The 17332-nt window shown below is 45.9% G+C and overlaps 1 protein-coding gene across 6 annotated transcripts in view; it reads left to right on the top strand.

The window, feature by feature from the left end:
* Positions 1 to 313: 313 nt before the first annotated feature.
* LOC107143836 overlaps positions 314 to 17332 on the top strand; it is a 20400-nt gene continuing 3381 nt past the window's right edge. Inside the window, exons 1-7 of one of the 6 annotated variants that reach the window (XR_007348412.1) lie at positions 314 to 780; positions 1256 to 1330; positions 1455 to 1547; positions 2371 to 2506; positions 5343 to 5496; positions 6064 to 6174; positions 7605 to 11514. Coding sequence is in view for 3 of the 6 variants with exons in the window: in XM_015487618.2 (XP_015343104.1) it covers positions 997 to 999; positions 1256 to 1330; positions 2371 to 2506; positions 5343 to 5851 (723 nt within the window). In the remaining 3 variants the exon portion in view is untranslated. The other 5 variants (XR_001503719.2, XM_015487620.2, XM_048805179.1 and 2 more) reach the window with 5 other exon arrangements.

Raw genomic sequence — 17332 nt, 5'->3', positions numbered from 1 at the left:
AACACACTTGGTTTGTACCTTTCCCAGGCATGGCCAGCGGCCTGTCTCCTGTTCTAGTGATCTGTTTACTAATCCTGTTCTAACCAGATTAGAAAGTCCTTGAGGCAGAAACTAAATCTGGTTCTTTGAAGCCTCCCCCATCCCCCCAACTCATCCCTCGCAGGCCCAGCCTGGCACGGGAGGTGGTGTTCAATAAATACTGGGTGTATTGAAATGATTTCCTGCCCTTGGGCAGTTTGTAGGCCAGTTGAAGAGACAAACACCCGGTGTGTGAGGTTAAATAATAACTGAAGCCAGCAGGTGGTAAGTACCAAATGTGCATAACAGATAAAGGGACTCAAAGCAAGAAGATAGTGGTATGGGAGAAAGCTCCTAAGAGGTTCTAGATCTTGAGCCCTGAGAGTGTGTGTGTGTGTGTGTGTGTGTGTGTGTGTGTAGGAGGAGGAGAGGGGAGGGTGGAGTGGAGGTGACTCATTCTGGTTGACATCACCACAAAATAGTCTTCGTGCTAGACACTTTACATGCATTATCTTTCAAATTTAAGGATGGGGGGGGGTTGGGGAGGGTTGTAAGGGAAAGTGCCCAATCCTGGCCTGCCCAGAGCCAGTGAAAGTGTAGGAGCAACCTTGAATGTGGGCTCCCGGCCCTGAGTCCCTGGGCACTGCCTGTTCCCTGGCCTGCCACTCCTACATACTACACCCAAGAGCACCCGACACTGCCCAGTTCTGGATGGATGCACTCTGGTCCTGCCCTGGTGAACAAATGGCTGTGTGACCTTGGGTAAGACACTTCCTCACCTGTCATCTGTCCCTCCTTTGCAGCCCTTAACAGGCTGTGGCTTTGTGAGTCAGTGTCCAAGTGATGCTTGCCACCTCCCCTCATGTTACCTGGGCTGCTGTGGTGCCTGCCCTCCCCGCCGCCACCACGCACACATACTTTGTTCCCTCCCAGTCTGGAGCTGCTGAGAGGAACACTGGGTACAGAGTGTGAGAAGGGATGGTAGGTTTCCTGTGGTTGCAAAAGGAACAGCGGGACTTTCCCTGCTGTACCCAAGCTGTGGGAGAAGTGGGGGAGGAGGAGGAGACAGGGCCAACCTCCAAGGAACTTCTACTCTCTTCCCGCCCCTCCTCGGTGCTCCCAGCTCTCAAAAAGGCTGGTACAGTTTGTTACACTGGGGCCGGAATGTACCGTGTGTTTCATATGGCCTCTGTCCAGTCCTACACTGGTCACTTTATGTTTACACTTCCTTCTCCAGCTGGGGCATCCTGCTGTCCGTCAACCCTGCTCTCATCTGCCCACCTCCCCTGGGTTACCCACCAAGGATCACGAAGTGAGTCTCCTGCCCACATGGTTCATGGGGGGATGGGAAGTTAGGATGCAGAAAGAGCCCTGGAGAGGGGAAGTTGGACTCCAGAAGGGCAAAGCCCCAGTTTCCTTTCTTTCTCCCACCACAGGAATCTCTCTGAGGTGGGTCCTCTTCTCCTTGCCACCCTGGTTTCCCTGGCACTTCAGCAATATTCCTGGGTCCAGCTGGACGTGTCTATCAGGTGCCTCCCAAAACCTAGTAATCACTGAATCTCCCCCACCAGTCTCAGAGAACACAGGGCAGAGTGGAGGCCTGGCACTGGCCAGGAATATCCTACCCTCTTACCTCCAGGAGTCACATATTCCTAAAATAAATTGCAATTTTTTTTTCTTTTCTTCTCTTTATTGAGACTGGAGTCAAGCCATGTTGCTCAGGCTGGTCTTCCACCTTCTGGACAATAGCAATCCTCCTGCTTTAGTCTTTCAAATAGCTGGGACACCACTACACCCTGTAACAAAATGGAATTTGACACTAGGGGATTTCTTTCTCTTCCTTTTTTTTTTTTTTTTTGGTACTGGGGATTGAACCCAGAAGAGCATTACTATGGAACTACATCTTTAGCCCTTTTTGCCCCCCCCCCTTTTGTGTGTGTGTGTGTGTTTGTGTGGTGGTAGGGATTGAACCAGGGCCTTGTGAATTCAAGGCCAGCACTCTAGCAACTGAGCTATATCCCCAGCCCATCTTTAGCCCTTTTTAATTTTTATTTTGAGACAAGATCTCACTAAGTTGTTTAGGGCCTCCCTAATTTGTTGAGGCTGGCCTCAAACTTGTGATCCTCCACCCTCACCCTCCTCAAACTTGTGATCCTCCACCCTCACCCTCCCAAGTCACTGGGATTACAGGTGTACACCACAGTGCCTGGTGACACATGGTAATTTCTTAATGATTTTCTGAGTTGTGATCAGTTCGTCTCTTCAAAGTGGCTTAGATATTCAGAGATAATGCATTTTTGATCTGGCCTTCCTCCTAGAGGAATAATGTAATATTATTCACCCATTTGACAGGCCGAAACCTGGAGACTAGCAAGACCCTGGAACACACTCTCAGCAGTGGAGTTGGATGGTCAGGATTGTTCTTCATGGGCTCAGCTTGATTCTTGGCCAGCTGGCCTGCCTGCTGCCCCTCACCTTCTACCCAGAGGTAAACTGTCTGGTTGTACTGATTTAGCACTGAGATCCAAAAACCAGAAGCTGAGACTGGATCCCAGGCTGTGAAGTCAGCTCTGTCGGTGGTAACCAGAGGCACACTTACATGGCCTTTCTTGGGACTTAAAATGGCCGAGTTTGGGGAATAATCAACCTGATGTCAAGCCCTGCCATTTGTATTAGATTGTGTATTAGACTTTTCATTTCCCTGTCCTAACTCAGGGTGAGCCTAGAGTTCCTCCAAAGTAAGGGAACTAGCACCCCATTCTCTTGCTGGGAAAACTGGGTTCAGAGCAGCTAGGGTGCTCACCCAAGGGCAAGAAACTAGGTTTGTGATTGCGGTCTGGGTGCTTTGCTTCGCGCCACAGGGCTTCTTCTGAGTTGGGAGAGGAAGAATTTCCCAAGATGTCCTGAAGTTGACTGGCCTTTTGCCCAGCTCTATCACCAAGGAGGGGACCATAGCACCCCACTGCCCATGCCACCATCCTCTACCCTGGGGCTGACACCAGACATCCTGTATTTGGTCAGCCTGTCCTGAGCACTGGCTTCCGGTCCTCAATTGCTTTCCTGGGCACACTGTGTCCTCTCTGAGCTGCTGCTTCTTCCTCTGAGTACTTCTTCCTCTTTTATTCTTCCTCCTTTCTCCGAATTCTGTTTACATGCCTCCATCCAACTGTGTTTACTTTTATTTTTGCTTTTTGTATTTCTAGTCTCCTGAGAAGTTTCCCAAGGTCTCTTCCTCTTCGTTCCTCTGCCACCATCTTGTTTCCCAGGAAGTAATTTCCATTCGTACTCCACCCCCAACACCACACCTTGCCCCAAACTATTGCTAGCATCAGATTGTTCTGGATCATGTATTCAGTAGGCACTTATCGAGTATCTACTGTGTGCCTCAGGAATTTTGTTCATGCTCTAGGACCCAAAGTTCAAAAGCTATGCCTGTGCATTTAATTAAGCACCTACTGTGTTTGTGCAGTGGGCATTGTGCTTTAACCTAAAGACGTAAAAACTGGTTGCTGCATTCAAGACCCCTGGACTACTTGGGAAAATGCATAAAAACAGATTTTGTAGGGTTGGGGTTGTGGCGCAATGGTAGAGCACTTACCTAGCATGTGTGAGGCACTGGGTTTGATTCTCAGCACCATAAATAAATTAGCAAAATAAAGGTCCATTGACAACTAAAAATAAAATAATAATAAAAAAAAAAAAAACTTTTGATTTTGGGAATATTTTGGGAAGTTGGGGACCAGTGTGAAAGGCTCCTCTGAGTAGAAGAGTCTTCTTCGTGTCTGAGGGGAGCTAGCTAGGCAGAGTAAGGGTGCACAGTGTTCCAGGTAGCAGGAACAGTGTGTATAAAGGCACACAGGCGTGAAGCAGCCCCATGTTCTCCGGCGGGCACTCAGAATTGTTTGGTCTGGCTGGACATGGAGTGCAGGTTGGGAGCCCAGGGAGATGAGGCCAGAGGCAGGCAGGCCCAGATGGTGCAGTACCTCGTGTTCCAGCAAAAGGATTGACCTTTATCCTGGAGCAGCCGGAAGCCCAGGCAGCCTCATGGCTCCCTGCAGCCGGGGAGCTCCAGGGCTGGGCGTGGGCCAGACCCAAAGTGTTCTCCGAGCCTCCATTAACGCACATTTTATTGCCCTTTGGCTTTGAAAAGCCTGTGGGAGAGTCACTTAAATATACTGCTATTTCCAAAGCACAGTCATTCATTCATTCATAAATGTTTAGCAGGCTCTGATGCCTGCCAGGTGCTGCTCCAAGAACCAGGACCAGTCAGTGAGCCCCACAAAGTCCCATCTCTCAAGAAACTTGCATCCTCAGTAGCTGGGGGCAGGGGACAGGCCATAAATAAACAAGTGAAACAAATTATTAAGATAATTTCAGATCGTGATAAATGCAAAGGAGAAAAATCAAATCGTGATGCCCCCAGAGAAGCCAGGTCTCCTAGGTGGTCAGAGAAGGTTGCCCTGAGGAAAGCCATGTTTGAGCTCAGACTTAGAGGACACAAACAAGCCTTCCTGTGAACATCTGAAGGCTGAGGGTTCCAGGTACAGGAAAATCACATGCAAGGTATGTGCCCCAAGGCATGAAGGAGCTTGGGGGTTTTTCAGGTTTAGAAAAAATGGCTGGGTCAAATCTGTCAGTTCCCAGCAATGCTATGCAAGGATTATCAGATCCATTTTAGAGAGATGGAAACTGAGGCTCAAAATGGTAAAGTTCCTTGGCCCAAATCACAACTGATAGTACAAATTTTTACTCCAAAGCCACTGCTCTTTTTTTTTCTACCAAATTTCGAGTTCAGCAACCTTGTGTCCCAAATTATCCAGGAAGTTCCAGTTTCTAAAATCATTTTTCATTTTCCCCTGGACAGTCATCTTGGACATTCTCTCTGTTCCAAACCATGACCTTGAGCCCTGTCTTTGTCATGCACTACCAATGCAAGCACAGACTACCACTTCACCCTTGTAAGCCTCAGTTTTCTCATCCTTAAATGGGGAAAGTAACAGTTTCCATATCATCGTCTGGCTGAGGGGTAAAAAGGACATCGTTGGTGTGAGGCCGAATGCTGGGAACACTGGTGCACCATCCAATTAATAGTGCTTCTTGTGACTTTGGAAAATGGAGGCCAACTGCAGAATGGTCCTGCCCTCAAGAAGCTGGGGACCCAAGACCTGGAGAGAGAGAGAAAGAACTGTTGTGGGGCCTCTGAGATGGGAGACGGGGGGGGGGACAACGGTGGAGGAGAGGGCAGCCACAATGGCCTCTTCCTTTCCCCTCACTCGCCTCTGCTGGGATCCCACACTGACACATCTTGTACTTCCCGTTTCCAGGGAAATTCCTCACCCGCTGGACCACACCCGCTCTTGAGGACCTCGCGAGCTCTCTGGGCAGAGCGGAAGCCAGACAGAGACCGGACTCCAAGGCGACAATCCCAGCTCTGTGTGTGCCAGGAGCCCCCAGGGGCAGGGGCCCACGCTGCAGGAGGTTAGCTGCCCCCCAACACTCAGGAGCCAGGAGTGGGCTGCAGGGACAGAGCGCTTCTCAAACGAGGAGGAGCCCCCGTGGAGTACGTGACTCCTGCCCCTCTGGCTGCACGCTCCAGTTACCAGGACAGAGACCCCTCCCCACGCGTCCCCAGCCTTCCCCTGCTTCCTGCTCTGGCTGCTGGGAGGCCCTGTCACCACACATGAGCGAGCACGCACTCCGACACACGCGCCCCTCCCAGGCACCCCTGAGAGGACCAGCTGCAGCTGGGGGGTGCACTGAGTGCTGCCAGGTCCTCAGATCCACAGCCTCCCCCCATCCTCGCCCCCTACTGCTGAGCTGCTTGGAGGTTTAAAGCAAAACATGACTGTCTTTCCTGCTGCTCAGTGGCAGCGGCGCTGCCTGAGGGTTATTTTTAGCAGGGATGCGAGGAAGGCACATTTCTCCTTGACTTTCACCAGGGACAACCCTCACCCCCCAGCCAAGACTCGCCTGGGGAGGCAGGTTCGGAAACCCCACTCCCAGGAAGGGGAAACTGGTGGGTTTTCTGTTCTTTCAATTCATCAGGCCTTGAAGTCAAGCTAGGGGCTGCTCTGATGGGAAATTCTAGGTTCCAAAGCCCATGGTTTCCCCCGCCATCCCTGGTCTCTGTGTCGCTACAAATTTGAGGAGCAAGAGGTACGTTGTGTCTAGAGGCAGGTCGCCCAGGCTGCGGGTGTTGGGGTCCTGGGGCAGCCGCGTGGTTACAGCCAGGCACTATAGATTGCATGCAGTGCCCGGCTTTGTGGGGGAGCGGTTCTCACAGATGCTGGCTTGTTAATTCATTAAACTGCCTGTCTGGCCTATACATTTTTTTCTGTATATGTGTTTTTTAGAAGCTAGATTTTTTTTTTTTTTAACTTTTGAGACAAGGTCTTCTTAAATGGCTCAGGGCCTCATTAAGTTGCTGAGGCTGGCCTTGAACTTTTGATCCTCCCATCTCAGCCTCCCAAACCATTGGGATTACAGGCATGGACCACCATGCCTGGCTAGATGCTAGAAGTTTTTATTGAGGTATAAGTATACATTCTATATATAGTCAGATCCACAAATATTAATTGTACAGAATGAAGAATTTTGACCAATGTATAGATTATAGATCCCAGTAACCATCACCTAGAGCAAGATTTCAGATATTTCCACCAGCCCTAAATTCCCTTGGGCTCCCTCACAGTCAGTCCCCACCCCAGAGGCAACCATGGTACTGGTTTCTATCACCGTAGGTTAGTTTCCTGAGCATGCATGTGAGCTTTACAAATTTAAAAGAAATACATCTCCTACTGTAGAAGGAGGAAGTAGACCAAAAATTCTTACTGTACAAAGAAGGTTACTTGAACTAAAAACAAAACAAAACAAAAACCTAAGGAATCATTGGCCAGAGAAACAGGAGGTTTTGGAGCCAACCCAATGCCTTAGCATTGGGACAGAGGGCTTGGGACACTTCTTGGAGCAGAGGCTGTGAGTGGTGGGGGGTGGGGAAGAGGACCAGCCAGGCTCCTCTGTATTCTGATAAAAGGTTCCTCCCCTGCCCAGCAACTGCCTGAGTTTTGAGCAAGGCCAAGGCCAGGAGGAAGGACGCTCTCAAGGGCATCTGCCCAGAGACAGGGAGAAGTTAGGGCCCCTGGGCAGTTATTTGTCTTTCCTGCCTTCCCTTTCAAGGTCTGTCTGATTTTGTGCCTCCTTCACACTTTGTCCTGCCTGGGTAGGGGAGAGGCTGAGGCTCTCAAAGGGACTTAGAAGGAGAGAGACAGAGTTCTGCCTGCCTGCCTTTTTTCCAAAACACCGATTTGAGCGCCTACATTGTGCGGCAGCTCCTGCCAGCTGCTGGGGATCGGAGAATGACAGACACGTTTTAGCTCGCTAAGGAGTCAGAATTGGCTCCAGGTGAGGCAAGGCCTCTACCTCCTTCATGGTGGAGATGATGGCCCAAACAGGTGACTTATTCAGGAACAACAATCTGTTGGAACAGGGAGGCAAAGAATGGTGCCCCCTGATTCAACCCTAGCCAGGAATAAGAAAGCAAAGGAAATAAAACCTATGTCCTTGTCTGGGCTTTCTCTCCCTTGCAGATTTTCTGGGGCAGTGGAAAGAGCACTGACCGGAAGTCAGAAGACCTCATTTCTGCTTCTAGGTCTTAGAAGCACTTCCTCTTTCTGGGCCCCAGTCTTTTCCAGGGAACATGAAGAAGGCCGTCTCCAGAGGCCTTCAAAGGGTGCCTCCAACTCTGCCTTACCTGAGTGTACCCTGCATTTTTCTGCCTCAGTGCCTTTGCTCAGGTCATTTCTGCCACTGAAAGCCCCTTCCCTCCTGCTTCCTTCTTCTGACAGTCTCTTCATCACGTATGACCTAGTTAAGGTGCTGCTCCTGGAGACCCCCAGTCTTTAGGGATCTGTGAGTGTGTCATCCAGATCCCCACTCCCAGAACAGAGCCTCCTCACAGTGAAAGTTAAGTGCATATATCTACCTTGAATTTTTAGGCATTGGTTCTCAACTTTTTAAAATTTCAATTCACTTAGAGAAGTTAAGACTCCTCAATTTATAGGCCTCATGTTTTCTTACTTTGTGTTGGAAAAAAAGTACTTGGTAATCAAAATTGGAGAGAACTAGAAGAGAAATTTTTATTATTTTATGTTTGAGTATATACACATGTATATATGCAGAGGAGCACTACCTGTCTGATCTTCTTGCTGTGTGCCCTGTTTTGGTCACTAATACCAGGTGGCATGGTGGCTTGGGGCAGATACCTGGGGGCCACTGCAGATTCTCCCCTCTCCTATACCATCCCACCAGACCTCATGTCCCATGGGGTTTTCTTGTCCCATCTAGACCCTCCTCAGGCCTCATTATCACTGCCTTCCTGTGGGTCAGAACCTCCCTCCCAGGGCTTCTAATGGCAGAGGGAGGGCAGGAAATCCCCCAGGCTTATCCCATGCTCCTGCATCCTCCACGCTGCTGCCAGAATGGTCAGCCTCAAATACACAGCTCATCTGCAACTTAGGATCCTTCACTGGCTCAAATGGAGGCCCGAATTCCCGGCATGGCACAGCCAGCCATATGCAGAACAAGCAACTCTCAGCCTGTCCACGACTCATGTTAGAGCCTCACTCAGTACCCCTCCCCAGCTCACCATGCTGGTGTTCACCTCCAAGCCTTGTGTGTGCTATTCCCAGGCTGCCTTCCCTCCGTGACCTAGCAAGGACCTTCTCATCTCTCCAGATTGAAGAGGTCCTTCTTGGCCTCTGTGAGAGCACATTTTGTAATAATGCTCACCATCATTATTTAAAAGCCAGTGTTTCTACAGGCACACACCAGACACCATTCTGCTGTTGTGATGCTGTGTGTGTGTGTGTATACATATAGATCAACTTATTTAATCCTCATAACAACCTTGATAGGTACTATCATTACTATCTCCATCTTATAGATGGGAAAACTGATACACAGAGAGTTTAAGTGACTACCTAGAGGGACATGCCAAGTAAGTGATAAAGAGGGATCTCTCCACAGCCAGTTCTGCAGAAGGATCTATGCAGTTAAATCCAGCACCGTGCTGTGCCTCTTCATTCATTGTTAGGGGTAGTTTGCCAACTTGAATAGCTTTGAGCAAACAACATCCACTGACAGGTGATGAAAGAACAAATTCATTAACATTTAATGGGGGCTGGGGTTGTAGCTCAGTGGTAGAGCACTTGCCTAGCATATGTGAGGCACTGAGTTCAATCCTCAGCACATAAAAATAAATTAATTAAATAAATCTATTTTTTAAAAATTTAATCAGATGAAGAAATAAGTCTCATCTTCATTTATGTAAGATGTCTGTCATACCAAAGCCATTTTATTTTTTAATAAACATAGAATATTTTAAACCTGTAATCCCAGTGATTTGGGGGCCTGAGGCAGGCAAGTTTGAGGTCAGCCTACACAATTTATCCAGACTCTGTCTCAAAAAATAAAAAAGGGCTGGGGATGTAGCTCAGTGGTAGAGGGCATCTGAGTTTAATTCCCAGTACCCACTCCAACAAGACTATTTAGGGAAAACAAGACCTGAGAGTAAAATCCCATACATCTTCTGTCTTTTAAAATGGAATTCCTAGAATCTCCAAGCCTATGTTTTTTCTAGTTAGTCAAGAGAGCCGCCCCTTTGGGCTGGGGATGTGGCTCAAGTGGTAGCGCGCTCGCCTGGCATGCGTGCGGCCCGGGTTCGATCCTCAGCACCACATACAAACAAAGATGTTGTGTCTGCCGTGAAAAATAAATATTAAAAAAAAAAAAGAGAGTCGTCCCCATGACCCCATAATGACTTGCTTACCCTGGGGCAGATGTCAGCTATGTACTGAGCATAGCTGTGGATCCACCCCCAGGGAGACAGACCCACTGAGAAGTGACCTAATGCAAGATGAATTGTGACAGATGTCAAAAGAGCATCACATCTCAATTCCTGAGCTAGGGACAGAGTCATTCCAACCAGGGATGCCTGTGAGGGCTGTCTGGAGGGGGTGAACTGAATCTTAAAAGATCTGAATCACCGAAGGAAAGTTTTCAGGCAAGTTCAGAAAGTGTTTGCACCCCTAAATATTTGGTAGTAGGAAGGGCAGTGCGGGAAGGCAGAAGACAGAGGGATGATGTGAGGGCCTGTGAGGCCGGGGGAGAGGGAATAGTCACACAGTGAAGCATCAGGGACTAAAATCTCCTCAACTTCCATCCTGGGTAGCCACAGAGCTTTGGACAGTGGCTGACATTTCACCTTCTCTGCTACCTTTTTTGTAAACTGAGTACTTGAGCCTGGGAGAGCTTGGGTTGATTCGTCAACCCAAGAGGCTGGGCTCCTTACCCACCTGCCAACCTGCGCTCCCTTCTGCCAGCTGGTGTCGCTTGAAGGATGTGTCTCAGCTCTGGTGCTTGCTAGCTAGGTATGTCATTTAACCTCTCTGGGCCTCCATTTCCCACATAAGTTCGCTGCTGAAGATTAAATTCATTAAAGCAGTTAAAGCATCTAGAACATGGTCTAACTTCCATTTAGACCTGGGAGATATGAGCAAACCCTGTCACTGTCCCCAAAGGTCTTCAAACCAAGGCAAAATTTCATGGGACTCTCCTACTTCTAGGCCACAGGATTATATTGTTGCCACTGTCCCTCTCTTAGTCTCAGAGTCCCTCAACAAGTGACCTGAGTAGTAACCTTCTTGCTCACCAAATTCCCTGAGTCAGTCACCCTCTCCATAGGCCCCTCTGTACTGATAATGGTTTCCTGGGGTAAGATCTTTTGCACTGTGCCCACTGGGCCTGGACAGGAAAGCCAAGCTACATGGAAGTCTGACCAAATAGTGTTGGGGAGAGCACGGGACACACAGCCAGTGCAGTGTGAAGACAACCAGGTTGTTGACATCAGAACTGAGTCCCAGAAGACTGGCACTGGTGCCTCTGCAGCTCCCTGGGGGCAGCTTACACCCCTGCATGTTGCCAAGCTTGGGAAATACCTGTTGGTTGCAATTCAGCATCTGGCCATGCAATGGCAAGCTTCAAGATGGCTACAAACTAGACTGGGGTAGAATAGATAGGGCCTCCTGCAGTAAAGGGGCAGGTGGAGGGGGCGGTGGCTTATAAAACACCCGGGAGCTGGGTGTGATGGTGTGAACTTACAGTCCCAGCTACTTAGGCTGGGGGAAGGAGGATGGCCTGGTCCCCTGAGTTTGGGGCCAGTCTTGGCAATAGAGTAAGACCCCATTTCAAAAAAACACAGAGCAGAGCCTGGCCCAATGAGCTGCTCCTAGGAAACAGTGAGGATTGGGATGATGCCCTTTCAACAACCAGATTTACCCCCACCCCATCTAGCCATTCTCACTCATTTCTGGGGCTTTCTCCTAACACCCCCATCCTGCACATCCTTCTCTTAGATCCCTGGAACATGAAGATAAACATCTCTATGGTAGAGCTGAGATGATGGAGTCAGCTTAAAAAGTTAAACTCTGGGCAGAAGGCTTAATTTACTTTGGGGTAGGGACTAAGGGGAGAAAAAAAGGGAGGAGGTAAGAAGGTCTTTTTTTTGTTGTTGTTGTTACTTGGAATTGACCCCCCCTCCCCCGTGCTTTACCACTAGCTACACCCCCAGTCCCCTTTGATTGAGTTACGGTCTAGCTAAATTGCTGAGGCTGGCATGCCCGTAATCCCAGCGACTCGGGAGACTGAGGCAGGAGGATCTTGAGTTGAAAGTCAGCCTCAGCAAAAGCAAGTTATTAAACAACTCAGTGAGACTCTGGCTCCAAATAAAATAACAAAATAGGCTGGGGGCGTGGCTCAGTGGTCAAGGCCCCTAAATTCCATCTCTGGTACTCGCCACCAAAACAGAAAGAAAGGATTATTTACAAGGTACTTTGTAGAAAATACAGAGAAAAACGGAAAAACACTGTACCAGACAAGCAGGTAAGCTCACACGCATAATTTACATAGAATACAGAGCCTCCATCTAAGGGTACATTTTGATGAGTTTTGATGAATATGTTTTTATGTAACCTCTACCACAACATAGATTCATTACTTCACTCCAAAAATTTCCTTATTCATTTTACAATAAATTCTTACTTGACCCAAGCAACCACTAATCTACTTCCTGTCACTATGGATTAGATCTGCATTTCTAAAATTTCAGATTGCCTGGAGGGGTGGCCCATGTCTGTAATCCCAGAGGCTTGGGAGGCCAAGGCAGGAAGATGAAAAGTTCAAAACCAGCCTCAGCAACTTCATGAAACCCTCAGCAACTTAAAGAGAACTTATCTCAAAATAAATAATAATAAAAAAAAAAGGCTGGGGATATGGCTCAGTGGTAAAACACCCCTTGGCTAGATCCCCAGTACCAAAACAACAACCGCCACAACAAATACATAAAAAATAAAATTTCAGATTAATGGGATCACACAGGACAGATTCTTTTGTACCTGTCTTCTTTTGCTCAACATAATGTTTTTCAAGATGTGTCCGTGTTTTTGTGCTTATTAGTAGCTTGTTCATTCTATTGCTGCATTTTTTTCCTACTGTATGGCTGTGTGCCAATTTGTTTATCCGTTCTCCTGTTGAGGGACATTGTGGTTGTTTGTCACTTGGGACTATTATGAAAAAGTACTGATGAGTGTTTTGGCACAAGCCTTTTGGTAGACACATTTTTATTTCTCTTGAGAGAAGAATTGCTGAGGAGTGTGGTAACTGTATGTAAGCTTTATTTCAAAAGAACCTGCCAAACTGTGTTCCAAAGTGGCTCTCTATAGGGCCCAAGAGCAAAGTTATAAGATTGTTCTACATCTTGGCCAGTTCTTGGTATTTTGGTCTTTTTATTTTTAGCACTTTTGGTTAGGGCTTGCAAAACACCTGGTTATTTGTTCCAAAAATAGTGTGGTTTGAGCCTGTCCCCCCAGGGTTCATGTGCTAGAAGCCTGATCCCTAGTGCTGCTGTGTTGAGGGAGTGGAAACTTTAAGAAGTGGGTGGGGACTAGTGGTAGGTCATTAGGTCATGGGGTGGGGGGCTCAGCCTTCTGAAGAGATTTATGTAATTCTCCCAGGACTGAGTTAGTTCCCTTAAGAGCAGGTTGTTACACAGGTAGGCCATTATAGGTACTGCATTCTCTACAATTCTCTTCTCTGCCACATCTTGGCACAACCAGGGTGCCCTTGCCACGCTTTGGATCCCCTGAACTGTCAGCAGATTAAGTCTTTTCTTAGAATAAAGGACCAGCCTCAGGTATTTAATTATAGCAATACAAAACAGATTAACACAGGTGTATAGCAATCTCTCAGTGAAGTGTGCAGCTGCCCACCTCTTCAACATTTCTGGGGTTATTCTCCCTGCCCCACACCTTTCTCCAACCCCTCTGACTGTCCCTCAGTGTCCTTATTCTCTGACATCATTTCCTGGAATTCTCTTCATTCAGAGCTCCGTGCAAGTGTCACCACCTCAGTGGTCTCCCCTCAATACCATCTTTAATGGCATCTTCAACCCTTTTATCACATTATCTTGTCTGCCCCACAAGGATCAGCTCCATGAACAAAATCATCTTCTCTGTTTTGCTTACCTAGAGTAGTGCCTGAATAGATAGTAGGTGCTCAATATATATTGAATGCAAATCCAAAGGGTACATTCAGTGTATTGCTTTTTGGGGTCCTGGGAATTAAAGAGCATACATATCATCAAAACTGAAATATTACATAGGTGTAGTGGTGCATGCCTTTAATCACAGATACTCAGAAGGCTGAAGCAGAAGGATCACAAGTTTGAGATCAGCCTGATGGTATAGCTCAGTGGTAGAGAACCTCTGTACTCAATCACCAATATTGGAAAAGAAAACCAGACTTTCTTGGATATCTTTCCATAAATTTCCACTTATATACATACATATGCAATTTTTAAATTGTATATTTATTTATTTAGTACTGGGAATTGAACCTGGGGTGCTTTACCACTGAGCTACATCTCCCATGTCTTTTATTTTTACTCTTTTTTTTTTTTTTTTGAGAAAGGATCTTCCTAAGTTGCTGAGGCTGGCCTCAGATTTATGATCCTCCTGCCTCAGCCTCTTTCAAGTCACTGGGATTATAGAAACAAGCCACTGTACCTGGCTTATATATAATTTTTTCTTTGCAGTGATGGAGATGGACCCAGGACCTCGTGCATTTTAAGCAAATGCTCTACCACTAAGCTACATGCCCAGTTGCTTTTTCATCCAATATATTTTGTGTATTTTCCATGTCAGCACATAGAGATATAGTTTATTCTTTTAAATAGTTGCATATGTTAAAGGAAAATCATAATTTTATTTTTTTTATTTTTTATTTTTTAAAATATTTATTTATTTATTTTTAGTTCTCGGCGGACACAACATCTTTATTTATATGTGGTGCTGAGGATCGAACCCGGGCCGCATGCATGCCAGGCGAGTGCGCTACTGCTTGAGCCACATCCCCAGCCCAGAAAATCATAATTTTAAATACAATACTGTTAAATACACACACACACACACACACACACACACACATATATATATATATATACATATATATGTGTGTACTGGTATTTATATGGATATATAGCTACATATAAAGAGCAATATATATTTATAAATATAAATATATGTGTGTACACATATATATTTGCCAATATGTAGGAGTGTAGTCACAGAATAAATTCCTAGGATATAAAGTGGTCTATTGGGGCTGGGTTTGTGGCTCAGTGGTAGGAGTGCTCGCCTAGCATACACGAGGCTCTGGGTTCGATCCTCAGAAAGACATAAATGTAAAATAAAGATATTGTGTCCACCTAAAACTTAAGAATAAATATTTAAAAAAATAAAATAAAATGGGGGTTGGGGATACAGCTGGGGCTGGGGATACGGCTCAAGTAGTAATGCGCTCGCCTGGCATGCATGAGGCACTGGGTTCAATCCTCAGCACCACATAAAAATAAAATAAAGATACTGTGTCCACCTAAAGCTAAAAAATAAATATTTTAAAAAATAAATAAAATAAAGGGGTCTATTGGCCAGACACAGTGGGGCACACCTGTAATCCCAGTGGCTCAGGAGGCTGAGGCAGGAGGATTGAGAATTCAAACACAGCCTTAGCAATTTAGTGAGGCCCCAAGCAACTCAGCAACACCTGTCTCTAATAAAATGCAAAAAGGGGCTGGGGATGTGACTCAGTGGTTAAGTGCCCCTGGGTTCAATTCCCAGCACCACCAAAACTAAACTAAACTAAAATAAAGTGGATTATTGGGTCATTGAGTATGTGGGTTTTAATTTTTATTATTTTTTATTTTAAAAAAATTTTTAGTTGTAGGGCTGGGGTTGTGATTCAGTAGCAGAGTGTTTACTTAGCAAGGTGAGGCACTGGGTTAGAACCCCAGCATGCATAAAAATAAATAAAAGAAAGGTATTGTAGATGGATACAATACATTTCTTTTATTTATTTTTTTTGCGGTGCTGGGAATCTAACCCAGTGCCTCCCATGTGCTGGGCAAGCACTCTGCCACTGAGCCACAATCCCAGCACCTGGGATTTTAAATTTGATAAACTGCTAAATTGTCTGCCAAAAGCTGGACATGGCAGTACATGCTTATAGTCCCAGCTACTTGGGAGGCAAGACAAGAGGTTTTCAAGTTTGAGGTCAGCCTGGGCAACTTAGACCTTGTCTCAAAATAAAAACTAAAAAGGACAGGGCGCAGTGGTACACACCAGTAATCCCAGCGGCACAGGAGGCTGACATGGGAGGATCGAAAGTTCAAAGCCAGCCTCAGCCTCAGTGAGGCACTAAGATTCGAAATAGGGCTGGGGATCTGGACCAGTGGTTGAGTGCCCCTAAGTTCAATCCCTGGTACTCCCCCCCCCCAAAAAAAAAAGGGCTGGGGGTGTAACTCAGTGGCAGAGCGCCTCCCAGTACTTCAAAAAATGAAATAAAATAATAAATTGCCTATTAAAGAGGTTATAGGATCTTTACTCCCACAAACAAAAATGACTGTCTTATTTCCCATATTCTCATCTGCACTGTGTAATATCGAACTTTCAAATAATCAGTAGATGAAAATGGTGTATCATTGTATTAAATCACAGTTGTTGTTTTTTAACCAGGACAGTTAAGTACACTTTATTTTTTTTGTTGTTGTTGTTATTGTTATTTTTGTTTTTGTTTTTGCAGTACTGGGGATTGAACCCAGGACATTACACACACACACACACACACACACACACATTTTGTACTGGGGATTGAATCCACGGGCACTTAACCACTGAGCCATCTCCCCTGTCCTTTTTTGTATTTTATTTAGAGACAGGTCTTGCCAAGTTGCTTAGGGCCTCACTAAATTGCTGAGACTAGCTTTGAACTTGTTATCCTCCTGCCTCAGCCTCCCAAACTGCTGGGATTACAGGCATGCGCCACTGTGCCTGATTCCCTTTATATTTTTTAAACCACCTATTTTTCTTTGTAGGAACTGCTTATTCACATTTATTCTCATTTTCCTTTGAGTTGTTGGTCTTTTCCAATTGATTTTTAAGAAATTTTTTTAGTTGTAGATAGACACATACCTTTATGTACTTTTATGTGGTGCTGAGGATGGAACCCAGTGCTTCACATGTGCTAGGCAAGCACACTGCCACTGAGCCACAACCACAGCTCTTCTAATTGATTTGTGAGAGCACTTTATATATTAAGGAACTTGACCCTTTGTCATATTTATTATATTTCTAAGGTTATAACTAACTTGTCTTTTGATTTTATTTATGGTATATTATATTTTTAGAAGCCAAATTTATCAATCTTTTCCTCTATGATCCCTGATGTCTTGCTCATGAAAGCCTTTCTTACTACAAACCTTTACAAGTAAACTCACCTATGTTTTCTTGTGTTGTCTTTTTTTTTTTTAAAGAGAGAGAGAGAATTTTTTTTTAATATTCATTTTTCAGCGGACACAACATCTTTTTTTGTATGTGGTGCTGAGGATCGAACCCGGGCCGCACGCATGCCAGGCGAGCGCGCTACCGCTTGAGCCACATCCCCAGCCCTCTTGTGTTGTCTTAATAGTTTAATCTTTTACTTTTAGATCTTTCGTTCATTTAGCATAAAAAGGGAGGTAAGGATCCTTCCCTCCCCCAATTCCTAAAATCAATTTTCCCAATATAAGTTAATGAGTATTCAAATGTTTTGACACTGTTCTGAAATGCTTGTAGGAAGTCAGTCCTATTTCTCTATTTGATGTTATTTCATTTATCCAATTTCATTAAAACATATTTATTATATTTCATGTGCCAGTTAAACTATT

This window comes from Marmota marmota, unplaced genomic scaffold (genome assembly GCF_001458135.2).
Source record: "Marmota marmota marmota unplaced genomic scaffold, marMar, whole genome shotgun sequence".
NCBI classification, from domain to species: Eukaryota; Metazoa; Chordata; class Mammalia; order Rodentia; family Sciuridae; genus Marmota; species Marmota marmota.
The sequence above is the reverse complement of the archived record's forward strand: the minus strand, read 5'-3'. Positions and strand labels throughout refer to the sequence as shown.